Below are 22,973 nucleotides of genomic sequence, written 5' to 3' on the forward strand. Positions count from 1 at the left end.
TTTTACCCTAGGCAGTGGCAGAGGCTGTAACTTGAACTACTGTGGTTCTGCAACAGTAAAAGTAATTCCTCATTCCTTTCAGGTTTGAAAATGAGAATCAATTATAAGATCTGCTTACACTGATTTAAATAGTTTTATATCTTCATTGTGAAATTTGTTTGTTAGCACAGGGCTCTGCCACACTTCAACCCTGTCCAAACACTGTTAGCATTGCTGGTCACAGAATCACACAGAATCACAGAATCGACTGGGTTGGAAAAGACCTCAGAGATCATCGAGTCCAACCCTTGGTCCAACTCTAGTCTGTTTACTAGATCATGGCACTAAGTGCCATGTCCAACCTCACTTTAAAAACCTCCAGGGATGGCAAGTCCACCACCTCCCTGGGCAGGCCGTTCCAATGCCTGACCACTCAATCTGTAAAGAATTTCTTGCTAATATCCAGCCTAAATTTCCCCTGGCAGAGTTTAAGCCCATGCCCCCTTGTCCTATTGCTGACTGCCTGGGAGAAGAGACCAATCCCCACCTGGCTATAACTTCACTTCAGGTAGTTATAGAGAGTGATGAAGTCACCTCTAAGCCTCCTCTTCTCCAGACTAAACAACCCCAGCTCCCTCAGCCTCTCCCCATAGGTCTTATGTTCAAGTCCCTTCACCAGTCGTGTTGCTGGTGTAGAAATGCAAGAATTGTGTTCCATCCCTATTCTTCTCTGCATCAGCTAACTGGAGAATCATGTTGAGTGAACATACGGGCACTGGCTCAGTATGAATGTGAGATCTGTGGATTTAGCCTACCATGTCAGTAGGAGAAAGGAGTGGTAGCTCTTGCAGACAATGAGCAGGGTAGTGAAGCACACAGGTAGCAGTGTCTAGGCCTTAAGTTATTGGGTTAAATTCTGCTTTTTCCTCATTGAACTTGTTTTCCAAATGAAAATCTGACTGTGGCTTGCAACTTTTAAAGTTATTTTTTTCACTTGATGTTGCAATGTTAAAGAAGTCATTGCTCAATATGAGTGCACAGACAATTTGTATTTCATGAGACCTTTGATGTCTCAGAAATCTTTTCCAGTGCACAGTAAGTTTGTGTAAATTGCCCTGCTGTCATGTTTTTGTGAAATCTGTACCCCCTGATCCCACATTTGACAACACTGCTAGTTTTCTAAAGGAGGGAAAAAAACCCCACCAAACAATTTGTCTTTTTATTTCCTGTAACAGGTTATTCTGATTTCCCTTATATTTGTACTAAGAAAGAGGCTTCAGTTCACCGTACAGCTCTTTCGAATTGTTGGTAAAATCATTGGCAGAATTCCTTTCCTCTTGTTCCAACCACTCTGGACCTTTCTGATTCTCATTGTGTTCTGGGTATTTTGGGTTGCTGTGCTACTTAGCTTAGGAACTGCAGGTAAGTATATGCTTTTTCATATTTTTGGATGAATGTTATCTGTTTCCTAGATTAATCCTAGATTTTTGCTCCTATATGTTTTGTTCTTTCTCAGTTATTTAATTTATTATTAGATTGTGGTAGTTAGAGTATATGTTTGATATATTTAAATGAAATAACAGGGGGAGGACACAGCTTTTAGTGGGGTTATTATGAAATGAGTATGTTCATGTCCTCTGACTATAAACAATTGTCATGGAGGCAGAACGTTGTTTTCTGAGCAGTGGTTCAGTGACAACTGCTATCATTATTTAGACTGGTACAACTGTATTCAGATTAATCCAGAGATTCTTGCAGTTGTAGGGGAGGTACTCTGTAGAAATAGTCAATCTCTATGAAAGATCTGCAATAACAGATTTTGTGTATGAAAGTGGTATTACTGGGGGACATACCACTATGAGATCTGTCACTGTTTGAACCAGGGTAATTTGGATGCTGTTCCTTGGCCCAGCATCACACTATCCCAGGGAGAGGGAGGTTGTTCTTCCGTACAGCATCACCTAAAGAAGGGAAGCTAAACTCTGCATAGCTCTGGGGTAACTCCTAATGCAGACATCAGCCTTTGTACATAGGAAGCATTATGATGTGGGGTTTGGGGTTTTTGTTTGTTTGTTTTCTTTTTAAATTTCTAGGACCACTGCTAGGAGTCAGTTGTTGTCCTTTGGGCTGCAGCTGATGCAGAATTGATGAGGATAGAGACAGTTTGTCATTCCTGTGTTTATTCATGGGTTTTCTGTTTTCTGAATTCTGGCAGTGGTTTCTGTGTGGAAAACCAAACATAGCCTAGCTCTTCAAATGCTTATGTGTTAGCATTTTATCTCATGTTTCCACCATCCCTTGAGACAGTGACTGCAGTAACTCCTCTGTGCAGGCTTACAGATCCCTGTTAGTCCAGAAAAGACTCTAAGCTCTTGGTAGCTGAGCCAATTTGGCAAAACTGGCAGTATTTCCCATCTCCATGGGTCCAGTACCTCACTCCTCTTCCATCACAACTGCTTCCATCTCAACCTGTTAATTCTGGCTCTGTACAAGACCCACTTCACTTGTAACATGAGAGTCCATCTGTCTGAGTCCATCCTGGCATTGCACATCCCTCACCTATTGCTTAAGCTAGACTAGGAGCCGTTTTCCTCCATCGTTCTTTGGAGAGTCATGCAGGTTTGCATCTGTTTCTGCTGCCTTTCCTTCAGTAGTTCATGTCTGTCAGAAATGGCTGCTTGAAATACGTGTCTGGCTGATCATCTGCTTCTGCTGCAAAAGGGTCAGACCAAGCAAGGCCAAATGTCCAACCTGCAGTCTCTTTGTGAGTTGCTCCTGGTGGACTAAATAGTCAAGCAGATTCACTTTGCTTTAGGTGTCATGGATATTCGTTTTTCATGCTCCTCTGAGTTGAATTTTCCATTTACAGAGGCAGCATTATATACGAGACACAACTTCGTGTGGTTGTTAGCTTGTCTGCAAAATCTTCATCCCATTTATGCCCATATCAGGCAGGCAGCAGCAGTTTTCAAACTGGCCTTGTGGGGTACTTTATCACTGGTTCAGACCAGTCCTTCATAGAAAGGAGCATCTCTTGAGCCACCAGCCACCTGTTCATTTCATGCACCTGCTTGGATCAGATGCAATTTAAAATAAACATTAACCATAGTAATGTAGTAGCAGGTAAGGAAAATGAATGATAACACACAGATTTGCTAAATATATAATTAACAATAATTATTAGAAGAAATAATTACATCCTTGATATTAAGCTGGGCTGGCCCATTACCATTCACTGGTTCTCTTAAAATGCACACATAAGGATGTGAAGCTTGCCCTTGTTAAATCTGAATTTTGAAGATGCCAGCTGAGTCTGTTGTATCCAAAAGCACCACAATCAATAGAAGAGTAGAAGTATTTTACATCATATGACAGAAACAGCTTGATGGTAAGTGCAGGATGGGGAACTAGTCAGGTATTTCCTGGATGCTTTTACAGACTTTGCAGGAAAGTAGTTATGTGCACATTATACCCCAAAGCAAATTCCACATGTATTCACAGGGAAATAAAACTCAGTGACAATGGCCCTGGAGAGGACTTTTATGCATTTTCCGTGTTGTGCCATTTTGCTTCATTGGTTATATTCTCTGTTTCCTGCAAGACACCTCCATTCTACTTTTTGGTTTTTATTCACCTGCCTCCTTGGAGAGTAGGATTCAAACACTTTGTGACCTGCTGTTATATTCATAGTGCAGCACACATCTCTTGGCTCAAAGGTATTTTATCTTTTGTCCTCTCCCTAGCATAATAGGAATGCTGATGTTTCCAGTGAATGATACAAACAGTACAGAGGGCAGCATAATCTTGCTGCACAGTAATGTTAAAGTTTCTAGGATGCTTTCAGTTTTAAAAGAACTGACTTTTTGAAGATTTAGCATAAGAAGAGAAGGCCATTTCCAGGCATTTAACTGTCAATATATTGCTTATATGAGGAATTTAGTAAAATATGCTTTTTGACTGCGATCTTCTGCCAGGATATTTTTAGTGTAGATGTCAATCCTTGTAAGATTCTTCTGTTAACAGCAAACGTGTTAATATTTAGAAGAAAATGTGCATTTGATAAATAAGCCAATTCTAAGTTACAGCCTAAGCATGAATGCAGATGGAAAAATGCCACTCTATGTATTTGATCATTTTTCTGGTTAAAATTAAATTCTATTAATTTTATTGTTTGTGTTTGTAATTACTCTTTTTGTTAAGGTGTCCATGTTAAATGGTGGCTGTTACTCAACGCTTGTAAAGGGAGTTACTAGCAAGGTGTAGGGGTTGAGGTGTTGATGTAAATAGCATGTAAATGACCTGCAGCAGTCGCAGTGCCCGCTAGGCGCCGATCGAGGAGTGCAGGGAAGTCGCTTCTGAATCTGCTTGCTTGTATACAGCTGCTCTGGTTACCGAGTAACTCCTCCTGAGAGGAGCTGGAAGACAACAGAGGCAATTTTATCATTTTAACGATCTAGGGGGGTAGTGAAGGAATGTTTTATCCAGCTTTCAGGTTGAGGAGATTTGTTAAGGTGATGCAGGAGGTTGGTATTGGCTAAAAGTATGACAGTTGTTTGGATTTCCAGTCCCATACTATACCTCAGATTTATTTTGTACTTCAGAACTTGGAAAATTAGCAGTGGAATAGATTTGATATTGAGAATATTCCTTTAGATTCTGTTTCAAATTTTCAACCCAAATATGCGTCCTCTGAAATGCTGCCTGTTAAAGCAGCTCACAGAAAGATAGCTTGTTGCGAGTGGTTTTAATGTTCTAGGATGACTAGTACCTACACATCCCGTAAAAATAAATAAATATAGTACTTTATGGATAACAATGCATTGGCAGAACACCTTTGTATTTTCTACTCGTTTTCTACAATTGGCTTGTAAATGGAAGACATTTCATTTGGTTTTCAGTTTTGGGGACTTTTTGTAACAGCTGAGAGTACTTCTCTGAAGATCTCCCAAGATATGCTCTCTTTGAGTACCTATTTTCTCCACTGACAAATAGTTGCCTAACCAGAATTCAATTTGTAAAATACAGGTGGTGGTTTTCTTGTTTTTGACAGTTTGACTTTTTTTCTCTCACAAATACATTTTCTGGGGCTATGCAGACTGTATTTTAAATGCAAATATACCAAGAAAGCTGAAAAAATTGAAATGTTTACAAAGACACTAGTCTTTAGTCTAATACAAAGAGATGTGCAAATGAAATTGGCTTGCTGCTATGGTGCACCTGTTCTTAACATTTTCCCTGAATCTTCTCTAGTTATATCATATTTATAGCATCTCCAGATCTTAAAGCTCTGGAGCACTTGATACTGACTTCAGCTATGGTGCACCTGATCGTTATGTGACCACACAGGCAGCGTATTTACATCCTCTCCAAAAGTTAGTGTTACTCTGAGGAAAGACTGTCTTCTTGGGAGCTATAGGGAACTATAGCCCACACTTGGAAAGGTACTTATGCGTATGACTAACGTGAAACACATGGATAATCGTATTAAAATCAGTGGGACTACTTGTGCATTTTAAGACAGGCACCTGCTTAAGTACCTTGGTAATTCAGAATCTGTAACAGCAGCAAAGACTGAGTGAATTCCAGACCTAGAAAACCAGGAGAAATGCCAGACTCCATGAGAATTGAGACAGCACAAACAGTGGCACCAGTTAGAACCATTAGCTGGCTAGGAATGGAATTCAGCTGTGCTTTGGAAAAGCTGATATGTCTTAGGGTCATTGAGTCTTATTGTTTGCTAATTTATGTGGCATTTCTCTGCAGAACTGAAGTGGCTTGTGGCACAGCAAAGCATGTCTTTCAACTTCCCAGCATGTGGAAACTGTGAAGTCCACATGGCATAAATACTGAGCATGTAATGTAGGATGAGAACACGGTGCTAAATTGTTGTCTAATGAAGGTGCATCCTACAGGCAAGTAAGCAATAAAACTGCCACACAGGGCTGTGCAGTAGCAAACCCAGCAATAAAAATGTATTTCCTGCAGGGCCCTTGACATTCCAATTACAGTCAGCTAGCTTAGCTCTAAATACCAGTACATGGGAAAAAGCTAAATAAAATAACAATAAATTCTGTTGCAGGAAGCATGAAAATTCAGTGTATGATGCCAGAGCCTTTCCTTACTTAGCAATGAGAAGGGCTCATCATATTTTCGTGTTAACAGGAGCTGATAAACAGGCTTTTAGCATTTTCTGGTCAGTGATTCTTTGTTTCTGATAAGCAAGTTGCTGAACTAGACTTTCCAGGAATTTTCATCCATTACAACAGCCTATTGCTCCAGGCATCAGCAAAACCTTGCAGCAGCAGTTGCCAAATAAGAGCATCTGACATAAGTCTGGAAGTGCCAAAATGTAGCTAACGATACTGCGTGTGCACACAGACTTCTGTGTCATTGCCTTGCTGTGCTGACTGCCACAGTGGCACAGCACTGGGCTGCAGAGTCAGATGGAGAAACTCCTGTGAATTCTGCTACAAACACTTGTGTCTGTTTGCGTTGTTAACAATACGTCTTTGAATTGTTTGCAGTAGATCAACATTTGTGCTGATCAGAGGTTTTCAGATTTGGTGATTCAGCTGTAGCAACTTGAATTCTTTACTGACTTCTTAATGTTACCACTAAGAGTGTATAGTATAATACATCAGAAAGATTCATGATTATGTAGTTGGAGAAAGAAATTCTGTTGACAAATGAAACCATATTTCCGGGCTTTGTTGAGAAAGTTTGGCTTGTATGAATGGGTGGATCGCAGTGGGGTGATGAGGAAAATGGCATATACTTTTCTCAGCAGGGTATCTAGAATAACTGTAGAGTTTATCTGTGCTAAGATTGCCATATGAAAAATAGCATCACGTGCAATTCTGTTGACAAAATTATGCATGCATGGCAGACCCAGAAGACAGGGTATCAGTCAGACACAGATGTTTATGTTGGTAAACAGATTCCTGTGAAGTAACAAAACCAGTTTACCATACCTAGACAGCAAAGCCATCAATGGTGAACTCACAGGTGGATGTGCCTGATTCCTATGCAGCAGAGCACCGTGCTGTGCACATGCATATGTGTAAAGCTGGCCAGGAAAGACAAAGCCATCACTGTTGTTACTGCAGGTGATTATTTCAGTAGACTGGTAAAAAAAAAATGTGGAATTAGTTTATCATGCATACGCTTGTCAGTCTTCATGGCAGAACTACAGAAGCAAAACCTGAAATGCGCTTTTCTTTGGAAAATAAATGCTCAGGTGGATTGTATGGTGGAAAATGTGCTTGATTCTGCTACCAAATGGCATAACGTCTTTGCATAAAAATGGGGAAGTAGGAGACTACCTTGCATTTCATTGACCTATCATTTGCATCAGAACGAGAAGGAATGGTATAGCACATAGACTATTTTAATGTACCGAGGTAAATGAATCTATCCTCAAAAGTTCCCTATAAAAAAAAAAAAAGAAAAAAAAATAGGAAAAACATCTTTTGCATCCAAACTTAAAACCAGGGAGGCAGGGGATGGGGAGGAATGGCTGACAGTTTGTGAGATGAGATCTGAGATATGAGTAGTAGCTTTTTCACACCATCTTGCTTAAAATACACTTGAATATAACGGAAGCAACAATATTTCTGTGAACGATCAACTATGCAGCACTAGAAAGAGCTTGCTTGTTTAGCTAAAATTGATAACCTTTCAGAAAATAAAATAGCTAGGACACGCGTCTGTGTTTGCACCTCAGCAAAGGCTGCCTTGATGAACAAGCCTGGCACAGGACCAACAAACTCCTCCCTGAGGCCAGCTGTACTGTGCTGATGGATGCAAGGCTTGATGATGAGTGCTGAGAATAAGACTGACTCAGCTCTGAGATGAATGCTTAGTTTGTAGGCTATAAATTTATTCATAGACTGACTCTTTCCTTCTTGCCTTTGAATAACCAATAGCTCTTCTCTGAGCATCTAATTTTGCAGTGCTACTATGGAGTAGATAAATAATTTTCATAATTTACAGACAAACAGACCGTGGTTCTGAAAAGTTATAAAGCTAGTCTAAACCTGATGGTATTGCTGAAAACAAATCTTCATTGTTTCTACTTGTACCTATTCTTGAGTATTAAGTCTGTGGCTATAGAAAAATAGGTCAGAAATAAGTGAACCATTTCATAGATAGCTTTGTATCTGTGGTAGTGTTGAACTTGAAGGTGGTGTGCTGCCTGGTGGGAGAACATGAAGTATTAAAGCTTAAGTTATAATGCTGTTCTAGCAGTAATAGACAATTCTGTGTCTCACTTTGCTATTTCTATCATGGAGTTAGAGTTAGAAACTGTTCACCACCAGAAATCATTCTGTGGATGTGTTTAAGTTTAATAGACTTAAGGCTTGGTAAGATTAAAAAAATGGCATGTTATGGACCTAGAGACCTTTCACTAGGAGAAATATCCTGGTGCCATTATCCCCTGACTAGACTTCTGAGTCAAGTAGCATAAATAGGATTGCATAAACAAAGGACTGGTTGCTAAGTTTTCTAAGTTACCTCGACCTTTTGTGAAAAACCATCTCTTGAATATGGAATAAATTATTTGCTATTAACAGAAGTGGAGACAATTTTTTTAGGTTGAATAAGTGAATTTCTCAATGTTCCTAAATACAATAGTAACATTGGAGCATATACTGACATATAGATGTTTGCTTTTTTCTTTTTTTGTTCTGAGAGGTTGCCTTTGTGTGCCTGCATTTTACACAAAGATTGCAAAGCATGGAAAGTAGAAAACTAGTTGCCATGTTCTAAATAGTAATAAAAATAATGATTTGATTTTGTTGCAGTGGTAAGTTGTGCATCCTTAATATTTTTTTGCAGTCTTTGGCTTTGGTTCTTATTAAAAAAAAAAAAAAAAATCTAAAGCATTTCATATGAATTTATTTCAAATTTGAATGAAGAAAGTGAAGATTTCATTTACATCTGAAGCATTTGATTACTCAAACCTTGAGCAGTATTTTCTCAGAAGTCTTTACTAATTTGTGGCTCTCCTCTTGACCTTATTGGCAGCTGTGTCTCAATCTCAATTTAAACCCAAGCTTTTGCTTTTTGTAAGATTTTATTTTTCAAAATTCCACTTGAATTACAAAATTTTGGCTCTCTGTTAGAATAGGTAGAATTAACTAGCACTTGAATTTATTTATCGCTAACTTTATTGAAGAAAAGTTAAGAAAAAGTATACAGAAACACTCATATGTACTTTTTTTTTCCTTGTCTGGTGTGTTATGATAATCCAGTGGTGTAATCCCAACTCTAGGTACTGCACAGACAACTCCAGGAGGACAAGTAGAATACAGAGCTCTGTCTGGAATTTCCTACATGGCATGGTACCATTTCGTTGGCCTGATCTGGACTAGTGAATTCATTCTTGCCTGTCAGCAAATGACGATTGCTGGGGCAGTGGTCACTTGTTACTTCAACAGGTGAGTGCAGAATAGTCCCCGTATAGTTGGGGGGATTTTCATTCTTTCTAGGCAAAATAGTCTCAAATAGACTGCAATTGATGTCAGTATCTTGGAATATGATTTAATATAAAATAATGTTGTTTGTTGCAAGACCTTGACTAAGATTTTACACTGTGTATGATATTGATGTGACTCACCCATACTGCTGGAGATACTGGGCCAAACTGAGCCTTGATACAAGCCCATAGAGCTCAGCTGACCCTGCTGAAATTACCATTCATAAGGCACAGGCTGCATTTGACCCTTTTCCAGGAGGCTGCATTACCTCCAAATGGAGACGCAATATATAGCTCCTTAGTAATTTCATGTATTTGTAAGCAGTTTGACTTCCTCCTAAGTGTTCATCACTGCTTCGAGGTTCCATTTGTCCTGACTGCATAAATACCTAGTCTGTGTAAACAAATTTTCTTGAATTTTATATTGTCCTGAAATGTAAATGTGGAGGAAATTAAGAAAAATCCCCACTTGTCATGATCTATACTGTTTTCTAGACTTGCAACATTGTAAAATGAAATTAAGTTGGTTTTATGCACCGGAGCAGTGCTATTCTGTCATTGTGGAAGAAGGTCCAAATCTCACAATACATTGTTCAATTTTTTGACAGTGAAATAAGTATTATCCTGAAAACTTTTTTCTTTCTAAGTATTTCATAAGCTCTCTCACCCTCATTGCTCTGTTCCTGCATGCCCAATTATGAGATTTACCATCTGTGAAAAACTCTGGCATTCTAAGGCATTTCTTCATTTTGTATTGGAGGAATATGGTGGTAATCTCAATTTGTTGGAAAAGTAGCCCTTGAGGAAGGTGACCTGGGAGTGAGTCGGGCAGCCTGGCAGGAGAGGTCCTGGGGACCCTGGAGCACTGGCCTCAGCTGCCTGCAACCATGCGGCTCAGGCAGCTCAGGAAGGAAGCTTTGGGCTTCCCCAGAACCTAGGTAGCAGGTTTCTGTTAATGGTCTCTAGAATCTATCCCCGGATGTCTCAGTTGCTGATAGAACGACCTCCTGCTGAAAGGTTTCCAAATGGTCAGCTCCCCAGCAGAGACAACAGCCCGGTCCCTGCTTGCAGCCGGCAGCGGCTCTGCCCCAGACAGAGCTGCACACCTGCAAGACCTGCTAGCAGCCAGTGCCCACCGTTGTTTTAAGAGATGTTTTGCCATCCCATCCAAAAAGCTAAGGCAGGGCAGTGTTTAATATGTACCAGGAGCCTGTCTCTGCTAGGATTTTCTACACGGCAAACAGCCATGCCGCTAAACTGGTGTAGTAAAAAAGCAGACAAAATCTCAAATGCTGATTTTTCAAAGGTTGAGATCTGTAGAGTGACACCATCTCAATCTACTATTTTACATGCCATGATAGGATCTGTAAAGAAAGGAACTCTCATTTCTTATGTACTCTCCTTTTTTCCTATGAAAGCTATGATCACAAGTAAATACCATGGCTGTGGTTCTGTGAGTAATGTGCTGCTCTTCAAAGCAAAATTGTGTTCCTCAAGGTTTAGCTATTGGTTCAGCTTTAGCAGCTGAATGCTGAGGCAGTAAGTCTCCATTTAAATAGGCTTGCTTGAGAAAACACAGGAAAGAACAACAGTTTTACTGACTTACTAGGTTGTGTGCTGCAGTGCATTTTGATACAAAACATGATCTAAATTCCCCGGGCAAAGACGCTGTCCATATCTTCTTCACACAGAGCAAGGAAGCACCTGCTGTGATGACATTTACTGCTCTGTTAGGGTCTTCCGCTTTCCAGCTATTTTTTGCTGTTGCAGGAACTAGCTGCAGAGCACAGAAGGTATTGAAATCATTTTGTACCTCTACTTTTAAGCACTCCTCTTGCATGCCAGGTGACATGTACGGTGTTGAGATAGTTGTGCTTAGAAAAGGAAATGCAATTTTTCTGTGGTGGTGATGCCTCTTCCTGGCATTTAGGCTGTCAGCATAGATCTGTGGAGCTGCAGAGCACTGCAGGAACAGGGAGAGGAGGAGCTGCTGCAAGAGCAGTCGCACCATCGGGGGCAAGGGTTATCTCAAGCTGTTCCAGCAATTCTGAGTTTGTCTGCTGTGTGTTTTTAATGTATTCCCTGGGGCAGCATCATAAAGGCATGTCACAGGAGTTTGTTTATGATACCTCACAGAGAGGCTTTCTTCTTGGCTTGTAAGTGCTCTGAGGAAATGGCACGGCCTTTCCCTGCGGAAATCTCCTTCCACAGCACACGCAGAAATGTGCTGCGCAGCCAACAGCCACACTGGAGTTTCAAATGGGGAGGGCAGGGGCTCAATTTAGCTGGATTAGCTTTACAGGTGGCATATATTTGACCTGTAGTACCACCACTGAAAATGGATTTTGCCTCCTTTTATTTCAGCTGAAACATGAATACATGGAAGATTTTATTAATTTAATAAGTAGAACTTTTTTGCTTAATGGTTACTTTTTATGACTTGTGAAAAGGGCTCAGTCTTTCAAAAAGGCTTCTTTGTTACTATTGCTGTTTTACATTAGAGTTTATTTTCATCTTAGTGTGCTTAGGCGTTATGTGTATATTGACCTTTTCAGCAAGGTGAGGCTTTTCCCCTCTCTGGAATTAAAGGAAGGTGGTATAGTAACTTGACCCAGGCCACAGGCATCACTGTCCTGTCCATGTTTGAGCTCGTTCAGTAACAGCATGTATGTCACTGCACAGGGTTGAAATTAAGGAAGTATATAAGCATTTGCAGGATTGGGGTTTTCCACTCGACTCTAAGGTGTTCAGCACCACAAATTCTGATAGGTTCAGTGAGAGGTGAAGTACATACATCTCCCAGTAAGTCAAAAATCCAGGTTTATAAATTTGCACTAAAGTAATTGAGAGATGAACTAGGACCAATTTTTTAAAGGATTGCTCCTCCCTTATCAAATACATCTGCAATATTATGAGCATCCTTTGCCCTATTTACATACTTGACCTAACCCACGTAAAAGAGCCATGAGCATGTATGTAGTTAGACCCATCCCTGGAGGTTTTGAGAGCAGGTAAAAGGGCAATTGGAAGTACACTCTATGGGTTCTCTGTTAGTCTGATAATGTCTCTTCTATTACAAGTCCTGTAATGTATTGTATTTGCTTAAAAACTGGGGTTCGTATTTCCCTGAGGAATATATGGTACATTCCTTAGCATTTCGAAAGTATTTTACAAGAAGTGTCTTTTTAGACAGTCTTTGAAATGGATGAGGCAGGATTGAAGAAAACTATAAGCACAGTTCCAAACGGAAGGACAGACCTTTAAAGAAATCCTATTTTTCTTTTTTTTTCCTTTCAAACGTGTATGTTTTGGCTGTGTGAAGATTTCATTTTTTCTTCACACAAAAAAGTTATTTCTAAATGAAAGCTGAGATGCATGTGTGATCATTTGATTCAAGGCACTGCTAAGAAAGATATTGGGTGTCACAGGCTCACAAGAAAATACAGTTGGCAGCACTGAAGAAAGAAAACTATTAGAAGATGATGTGGTATTGAGTACAGCTTCACAGAATTTTGGAACAGAAGTGTTCTGTGTAAATCAAACAGTCCCGTGGTAATATAAAATAGGAATACCAAAGAGGAAAAGCAAGCTGTGGCCCTACTCAGTCTTGTAACCAGTTCTGTCAGGCAGATTCCTGTTTTTCCCTGATACCTTGTGTGCATGCAGTGGAGTCTACATGCACAGAGTTCAGTACACAGTGTGAACTGCCTACAAAACCTTATATATGTAGCTGACTGTATGCTTGTGCAGAAGTCATTTCAGGATTGCAGTCATATAATATATAGAGCTGGGTGAAACGTCATCCTTAAAGGTAAGTGGAAGTAGGTGGATGGTGGAGCCAATCTGGACCTTCCTTAGAGTCACAAGCATCATCTCTTATGTTTAGCTAGCTGTTTTTCGATGTTTTCTACTCTGAGCCAGAATTACAAGGAAGATCTTTGTTCTTTTTTCTAATCTGTTTGGAAGCAAAGCAAGAAACCTTGTCAGACCCTATTCTTGTGAGAGTTCCTTTGCTAGGAAATGAAGGTGTGGAAAAGCATCCAAATGTGTAGAAGTTTATCTAAACTGAACTTTAGATTTTTACATTCCTGCTCATTAACCAACATGTTAAAAATACCAAAATCCTTCTTCAATTCTCTCTTCAGTAGCAAGTCAATTATTAACACAAGACTAAACTTTGTCCTTTCTGCATTTCTCACCCTTGGTAAACACATAACTTGCAGAAACTTAATCTTTTATATTCCAAGATCTAACTGAGACTGTCACATGTAAGGTAGTGCATGAGGGGAAAAAGAAACAATGGTACTGTGTGGATAGAATAACGCATGTATATTGCGATATATATGTTTCTAACACAGAAACCCGATGACTTAAAAAAAACCCTGCCTTATTCAGTATTAAATTCTACTATCCCCCAAGCTGATCCCCTAGTTCTAAGACCAAAAATAATAAATGCAGCAATGGCTGTGCTGGAATTTCCTATTTAAAATAATGTGGTATATTCACATATTTAAATACAGCTTCTCAGCTGCAAAGTATTTAGTGTTTTGAACAGACTGCAATGATACCTTCAGGATTCTTGCAGAACTGTGATGCCTATCTTGATGTAGTGTGTATGATTTAAATCCTTGCTGAAGTGAGGATTTAATAAAAATATATTTATAGAGCTTTATAGTCCCAACCAATCATTGTCTTATCACTGTCTTTTTATTTTTTAGTTTCTTGTGCAAACTATTAATTTTTCAAGATAACAGAGATTTTGAAGGAATCACTTATGAAAATGGGACATCTTATTTGTGATATGAGGTCTGATCTTTAGTTAAATACTTAGTCAAACTGCTTCTGGTTCTGTTGCTGAACTAAATTGTTCAGGGTTGGGCCAGTTGCTTAAGAGTTGCTTTATAGAAGGGCTATTTCTGACTATTGATCAGTTTGTTTGTTTTAATTTTTTAAAAATATTCTGAAACATTTCTTAAGGTATTTATAGTGTGTATCTTGTGGATTTTGGCTTTTTTCAGCATTTGAAGAGGGGTGGGGAGTGGCTTCAAGTTCATTTTCTGGTTTTCATATAAATTCTTGAGAGCTGTGTCATACTACTCTCTGTAAATGATTGACATTAAACTGACCTTTATAAGGGAACCAAGAAAATAAAACTTGTATTTAGGCCAATTTTTTGTCTTTGCTTTTTAATTTTGGGAAGCACTATTTCTCCAAAACAATACAGATTAGAGTGCAGTAGAATTACCAACTTTTAAGGCCAAATTATAATGCTTAACAAGTAGTATGATATTCTTCTTTTGTGTATTCCGTTTTAAAGTAAATCTAATTCAGTGGAAAGAAAAAGGCATTAATTATCTGAACAAAATGTAAAACAAAATTCAAGCAAATTGCAACAATGGAAGTAGATAGACCTCAGTTTTACATATGAGAGTCTGTAATTTTTTTTCTAGTTTGAATTTTATCACTAAAATAGAAATACCAGATTCGCTCCTTCAGACTAAAACCTTACAGAAACAACAGTCAAATAAAAGATTGTGGAGAAAAAGAGAAGTGACAGAAACTGGAGAGAGGTGTTCAAGGAAATGTTTTTAGCTGTTGTTCACTTCTGGTGTTTTCCATTGTAGTTTTGTTCTAGATATTTTTCCATTACTGAATATATCAAAACAGTCATTGCTTAAGAATTAAACTAATCCAATAAAAGTTATAAACTTGGCAGCTTTCCTTTGGACTAGGGTGAACATTCAGATAAAGCTGGTAGAAAAACTGGGGTTGTTCAAGTGGGAAAGGAGATGCAACTTAATTATTTAAATTTCCAAATACTGAAAAGGCACAATGTATATCTTCTTAAATAAGTTCCTGAAACATTTATAAATTGTTTGTTTTTCGTTCTAGAAATAAAAATATCCCACCACCTCACCCGGTCCTGTCTTCCATATCGGTTCTTTTTTGCCATCATCTTGGAACTGCTGTAAAAGGCTCACTTTTAATCACAATACTGAGAATACCAAGGATTGTTCTCTTGTACCTTTATAATATCCTAGAACAAAAGGTATGTATTTACTTCTGGAACACTGTAAAAATGATAGCTAAAAGGTAGGATTCATGAAAAAATATTCTTGCTTAAAAATGGATGATATAAAGTGGATTTTATATTTTATCCTAAATTTTTCAGGAAGAAAGATTTTTCCATGTGTTTCCTTTTTTTTTTTTTTTTCTCAACTCAGATATTTTTAAGAGCAGAAAACAACATCAAAGCACACCTTTATTTAGGGTTTATATATAAAGGTTTTTTTGAAGGATAAAGGGAAAATTTGGCAGAATGCTCTCTTTAAAATCTTTGCATAATACATTTTTAAAAAGTAAAGGTAAGAAAGAACATAATTATGGCATATAAAATATCTCTTAGAAAATATTTCATCTGCCTCGTAACATGAGTTTATAGAAAGAATGTATGAAATAAGAACTATTCCAGAGATTTGTGTAGGATCCAAACCACATCTTTTAAGATATATAAAAAATATAGCTGGGCTGTTTTGATTGTTGCTTGCCTTCTATCTTTCATGCGTCTCTACATCTCTTCTGCTAGAAACATACCATTGCAGTTAGTTCTGGCTCTTCGGCAAGGAGAGAGGAGTGTCGTGACTACAAAGCTCTGACTTCAGAGAAGGATTTAGGCAAAGTTTTTAAATGTAGGTCTTTTCCTCTAGAGTTTACCTTGGCCTTGAAGCATGTTATGGGTAGTTACGACAGAGTATTTACATTGACCACCCCTGGTACCTATGAGGCATGTGTGCGGAGTATGGTGTGTGAACACTTAAATAAAAGTTCCTTGTAATAAGACACTTGAAAAATGTGTGTCTGGGTTTATGTGACTTTCATATGAAAGCCTTGGTTATAGAACCTGGTGAGCTGGCTCAACTGAGAATGTTATTTGAAGATAGTAAGTGGGAAGAGTTGTGCTAGAAAGAAGATAGTTTCTGCCTGTAGAGGAAGCAGAATAAATAAGTGGACTTGTTTGGTATACAGTTTTGTAATCTGAATAGCTGTAGAAGATTTAAGTAGCAAAGAAATATTATTTCCATCTATAGCAGTGCGCTACAAGCTCCTTTTGGTCCAGTTGCCAAGCATCCAGCTGAGGATGTGACATGACCCATAGCTGTAACTGCTCCTAAAGAGCCTAGAAGTGCTGTTTAAAGGCCAGCTTCTGTCCCCAGTCCACAGAAGGATCCCCCCACAAAGTAATCCTGCTTCTTCCCATGAGAGAAAGGACAAGCTATGGCCCCTTTCCTTCAAAGATCTTTCCATAGGGAGCTGGAGTAGTGATACTAAAGGATGGGGAAGTGATGCTGCATTCCTGTAGAGCTCACCCAGTCTTTGCCATTCTTTTAAAAAAATGCTGCTGTTTTCTGTGAAAAAGAGGAAAAGTCATGAGTCTGCAAGCTTGCAGGTAAATTTGCAGATGATTTCTATGCAGCAGTCTTCAAGCAGAATCAGAGAGGAGATTGCAGTTGAAATCCCTTGCTCTAGGTTTTAGTAAATAGTACTTACTGAGATTAATACAGTTTTACTAAAATCATCTCTCCAGCAATGCAGGGCAAGATTAAAGTATTTCTCTGCTGTCAGGAGTTTGCATGTACAGTCACCATGTTAAAGTAGTTATTACTGGAATAATTCCAATAACTTCTTCGGAAAAAAGTTGGGAGATTCATGGTTTCTGCATGAACAATGGTAGTTGTGGGGACCTGAGGTTTTCATATACTGAGTGGGACACCTCTGCTTTCCAAAACAAAACAAAACCAGTCTGACCTCTGGAAAAAGAAGGTTAAAAAAGGCGCAAGTATCACTGAACTGAATTTCCTTGAAAAACAATCAGTTAAATTTAGAAGGCTACCATGGCTACCAAGATGTCTTTTTCCTCACTTGCTTGGTAAAATCTCTACATGACGAGCAGTTCTGAGCTTGTGATGTGATGGGGGTAGGAGGGGTGGAACAAACATTGAGTTTTCTGCTCTGTTTATGATATGAAATTAATATAAATCAATGGTCTATGAAGGGTCCGTTCTAATGCATGCTTTTTCCTCTTGTCCTGGAAAATGAATGTATATTCTAAATAAATAAACGCATGTGGATATATGTCCTTCTGCTCATTCCTTTGTTTTGTTTTCATTAAGATACCAGTCATTTCAAAACTGTGAAGGTTTCGAAGTCTGTTGGTGTACTCCCTGAGTACTGCTAAGTGCTGTAAGGGTTACTGACTTGCCTGTCTGTTTTGTTCTCCCAGCAGCTGTTAGCTCACAAAGCTGCTTGCAGCACTTATTTTCTTTTCCCAGAGAAGAGTGTTCCATCCACAGGAAGACAAAAAAAAATAGCTCATCAGTCATTAGTACTGAAGGGAAGAGTCTGAATTAAAAACAGTTCCTGTAATCCAAAAGAAAATATCTGCTGCCTAAGTGAATGCTTTATTGGAAGAGTCAGTCACCTGTAAAGCAAGTTTCTTCTAGAATGGCAGTTTTGTTTGAGTCTAATTCTGTGTCCAGTCACCAAACATTTCATTTTATTGCAGGAGAGTGCATGTGCAAAGTGCCTGTTCAAGTGCTGTTTCTGCTGGTTTTGGAGCCAGGGAAGTTGCTTAAGATACTTTAACCAGGTACGCTCTGTCATCTGTCTGTCACTGAACCATCTGCATACACAGGCTAGGAACTATGTGTGCATGCTAGCTCTGCTTAGTACGATTAAAGTAACACCCAGTGCATGCAAGCCAAAGTCACCTGCTGGCCAACTAAACTAAACAAACAAAAAAGCCTTCAAGTGTAGATGGGACTTGTTGCAAAGAAACAGAGAATTGACAAACATGCAAGGTGCGAGATTTTAGAAAACTTACTAGAGCTCGAGGTGGCCCTTTTAGGGAGCCACTCATGATTCCTGAACGTAAGAAGACTTACCATCTTCTTGAGTTGTGCCAGACAGACTACTGAAATGCAGAGGGCCCAGGTGGAAAGAAGCAATGAAGAAGTAAGAAACCCACCTGGAGCTTGTCATTAAATTGGATACAGTATTTTCCACCTGAAAATCCTGAGTAAAGAGAGTTGAACTCCTGGCTGATTTCCATTATCAATATATCTGGGAATATGATCCATGATAAAAAAGCCAGATGATAAAATATTATCTTTCTTTGAAAGACATCCTTATTCTGTTAGAAGTTTTGTTTCAAATTTATTTTTATTGGAAATGTATGATTTCTGACATACAGCAGTTTTTCATATACTTGACTCCTAGTTTTTACTTCCTGATCCTTTTCTCCAAATGTTTTCCAGCTCTGTATACATCATTGTAAATAGTTAATTTTTCTCTTTGTCAGTCCCGTTTTGTTATCACTGGTGACTGTGGTATTCTTAATGTGGAATGGAATCAGATGTTCATGCTGATTCCTAACTCTCTGACTGTTGCATTCTTTGTTCTCATTGCTGTGGGCAGTAGTGAAGTAAACAAGACAATTCCGATAAAGGGTCTGACTTCTCCTCTAAATTAGGTGCATAAATTAAGCTTAATCTTGGACAACTACGAAGAAAAAGTTTTTCACTTAGTTCAGCCTAGATCAAATATTTGTGCAGTGAAATCTTGTTGTAGACAATGAGTTTTCCAGACTTAGTTTTTTAAGGAGATCTTATGGCCGCAGCCTTGGTGAGGAATCTCAGTTCGTTTTGACTCCAGGCTTTCTATTTGTAGGACCCTTTCCCCTTGGCTTCCTGCCTTTCAAAGAGATATCCAGCATCCTAGTGTTTACTTTCTCCAACCGTTTTATGCTATGTGTTTGTTAAAAGAAGAATTAATTACTGTGATGTTCTTCCTTTTGTTTCAGAAGGCTGTATTGTAGCTCTTGTTCCCTTAAAAGATTTCCTGTTTCCTAATCTATTGTAGGCAGATTTCTGTTTTTATATGAGTTGTGGTTTTCAACCTAATGATCATAATACTGTGTTTGCTCTTAGAGAATTGTTTGTTTGAATATCTTTTTGGCAAAGATGATGGTGTTCCACGTGCTCCAAATCCAGGGCAATTTGGGCAAGGATTAGAGAAGAAAAGCAAGAACATGCTGTAAGATTTTAGTTGAAATTTTATCCGTATGAAGGGGCAACATCGGTCTCAGGTCATTGCATTTTGTAGAGTAATTCATGTGTCTATTTTTTTTTTCCCCTATAAAGAATATATTCCAGCCTATTTCTTTAAAAAATATATTTTGACTCAGATTGAAAACCTTTATCTTCAGTTTTGCAAAATTTGCATTCAAATGTAAAAAACAACAACAACAACATACCAAAACAAAAACAACAAAAAAAACCCACAACAACCACCAAAAAAACCCCCAAAAAACAGGGCTGAAAAAGAGAGAACTCTGCTGGTTTAAACATCTTATCATATGGTTTGATTAAGAGAGGTACTGAACTCTTAGGGGCTTTTACTGAGATCCATGAAAGCTGCTGGGTACAGCCTTAAAATTTCACATGGGTTTGAGAGTAGGACTTGGGAGGGCTTAAAAATTGGTTGTACCTATGTTTCTAACTTTTTTAAAGTACTTTTTAGTTCAGGTTTTCATTTTTGTGTGAGTTGAAATTACTGAAATGTGGAACAGCTGTTATAACAGTTGGTCCAAAGCTCATTGTGTGTGTTAACATTCCTTACTATATTTTTGCCTTTTATTCTAGTATTACTTCCACTATATTAATAAGCATATAATTACTTGAAACTCTAAAAAAAAAAAAAACAACACAACTTCTGTGTTATTTTCTTCAACCTGTTGTTATATTGTTTAAATGATTTAGATTATTTCTGCTCCTTCGTTCAGAAGTTTAATTGAGATTAAACATAGCCTCTTGTTTTCCCTCTGGGAAACCTGCAGATGAGAAGCAGGTGCTGGAGGAAGTAACGCTGGTGGATAGACTGCGAGCTTCTTTCCTCCCATGCAGTACAGACCAGGTGTTCTATTATAAAGAGTACTTTTTGGGCTGAGGTGCCATCTTTCAGGTGGGATTTAACACTGAATTTGATAGTTGGATGCATCCCTGAAGTGACTTGTTCTCTGCAGGCTCAGCTAAGTTTTCTTCAGATCTCCTGGAGCTTAACAGAAATGTGGCCAACAAAGGTACCCTGTCATCTTCCCATCATGGCAGCGTGCTGTGCTAGATGCTGATGGTTGCCATATTTCCAGTGGCGGTTGTTGGAGGAGGAGTAATGTAAACCCAGCATCCTGTGCAGATTGCAATGTGGATAATTACATTCTGCCTTCCTAAATTTCTCTTGAATTTGCAACTGGATCCTGTGCTAAACTGTGGTGTAGTGTTGCTATGTGCTGTTAAACAGTTCACTCCTTAAGCTGTTCCATTTCAGTCATGGGCAAAGTGATTCATGTGTGTGTATAATCCATTAGTAACAATTGTAAAGCACTCTGGGTTCTATCTGGATGAAAAGTGCTTTGTGAATATAAAGTCATTATCCTTACTTGACAGTTCTGTTTGCCAACACTTGTCAGAATTACCACAGATTTTTCATCTTCTGGCTCTGATGGTTTCAGTATGTTCCAGATAAACATATCCAATCATCGCGAGTAAAATCTGGGAGACTGAAATTTCTCTTCCGTAAAAAGAATATACTGGTTTTTTATGTGGTTTGGGAGCTACAAGATCTGTCTGTCTCCTGCTTTCTTAAATTGTAGTGGCAGTCTTAACTTTTGATACATCAAAGCGCTCGCCTTTTTTTTTTTTTCTTTACAGCCTTGTTGCAGTGACTTTTTTTTTTTTTTTTAACAATATATCTATTTCAGGATAGTTTTGTTTTTCTGTTCCTGCTTTGGGTTCATCTGCAGCCGGTTGGCAAGCAACCGCTGCAAAGTGCAGCACGTAGATTTCTGAAGGAGCAGCTGAGCAGTATGTGGTTTCCCTATTTTGACCAGCACGGTTCCTTGCAGTGTGGCGTTCGGGGCCCTGTGGTGGCCATTGCTGAGGTCGGTGGGCTGTGAACCTGCAGTTGCTGGTCTCGAGACCCTTCAGGGATCCTGAAAGCCAGCAACTGTCTACTGGAAAAAACAGAAGCAAGTCTGTCTTGTGGTCGTATAGCCATGGCAGTTCATTGTCTCTTAAACTTTGGATGGAAGCCTATCAGGAGGCTGTAGTTAAATGCCTTGTGGAGAAGTGACCTAGATAAAACCAAAATTCATGCATGCTAATGTAAGTACAGTTCTTCTCCACACTGCCAAATACATTGTGCCTCATCCCATCAAATACTTTTTCCTCCCAAAAACAATATTGCAGTTTAATGTTACTGGCAAAATTACTTCTAGATGTTAAGCTAAATTTTCGATTGTCTTGAAAATACGGTTGGCTAAAATGTTCCTCTTCAGTTAACTTGTATTTTAAATACGTTATTTTGCCTCTAGAACCTTTATGTATGCAATAAACAGGATATAAAATTCCTTAGGTCTTTACTTTCTCTGTAGGGTGAATCATGTATGGAATAGGGATGAACAAGACTAACTAATTCTTGCTTTGATAACCTTTCTCCTCTCCGCTGTCCCATTTAAAAAAAAAAAAAAGAGAGAGAGAGGGAAAGAAAATAAAAGGTGATGAAGTGAGTGATCAATGATTCAGTGCTTTTAAGCAATTTATGAACAACTCTCTGGAAATGTTCAGTTTGCTTGTATTTCAGAAATCCCAAATGAGAACACTGTCGCATTAATAGCAGAAGCCACTGTAAGCAACTCCAGTAATGATGTAATCATGAAGCAATGGGCACTTAAAGCAGGATCCTTGTGGTTGACCCCCTGTGCTTGAAATCCCAGGTGTTGCGGTGAGATGCTGCAGGAGAGGACAGCCAGCTGCCCTCCCAGGAGACAGTTGTGTTGGTCCTGCCCACTGGATGAGAGCCATGGAAGGAGTAGATGACACAAAGAAGTAGGAAAGTTGAAAGACAAGATCTTCTCCAGTAGGTCCAGCCTGCAAATATAAGTTGTAATAGAAATAAAAGAAGGTTGTGCTTCTCAGACTGCTTGTGAAAACTGGGGAGTCTATTGCAGGGTTTCTTATAGATGAAAATTAGCCTAAGAGTCAAAAATAACTGTTTGTGTATTAGGTGTCTCATTATTTGTTAGAAGTGGGGGAGGACAATATTCTCTGTGTGTTTGTAAACCACAGGACTATAGCCTTTACTTAACAAGGCTGCAGAAAGGGCAGGTTCAGTCTGGAAGGTATGAGATTAAATACTTGTACCAGACAGAGGGGGATAAATGTCATTGTACCAGTTGCTGGTTAGGTGATCTGGCTTCTCGCACAGAGGGGAACTGGAGTAGCCTGGTGTGTGTCTACTGTGACAAGCGAATGGTAAGAGCAAGGCCATTAGCCATCTATGAGTATATCAAGAAGAGAAACAGTAGAGAGGGTATAAGAGCCAAGGCAAGATCAGCGGAAGAGTGAGTAGATGTAAGCTGTTCGTGAGTAAATGTTGTCTGGAAGTTGGAAGAAGGTTCCTA

At 38.9% G+C, this 22,973-nt stretch overlaps 1 protein-coding gene across 1 annotated transcript in view; it reads left to right on the plus strand.

Moving 5' to 3' along the window:
* Window positions 1-22,973, plus strand: part of SLC44A3 (solute carrier family 44 member 3) — a gene marked incomplete at both ends in the record, with an annotated part of 39,575 nt that overhangs the window by 7,626 nt on the left and 8,976 nt on the right. Inside the window, 4 exons of the mRNA XM_080348689.1 lie at window positions 1,215-1,401; window positions 9,254-9,419; window positions 15,350-15,506; window positions 18,021-18,104. Coding sequence (XP_080204815.1) covers window positions 1,215-1,401; window positions 9,254-9,419; window positions 15,350-15,506; window positions 18,021-18,104 — 594 coding nt within the window. The remainder of the gene's footprint in view (window positions 1-1,214; window positions 1,402-9,253; window positions 9,420-15,349; window positions 15,507-18,020; window positions 18,105-22,973) is intronic.

This window comes from Nesoenas mayeri (genome assembly GCF_963082525.1).
Source record: "Nesoenas mayeri genome assembly, chromosome: 8".
Taxonomy (NCBI): domain Eukaryota; kingdom Metazoa; phylum Chordata; class Aves; order Columbiformes; family Columbidae; genus Nesoenas; species Nesoenas mayeri.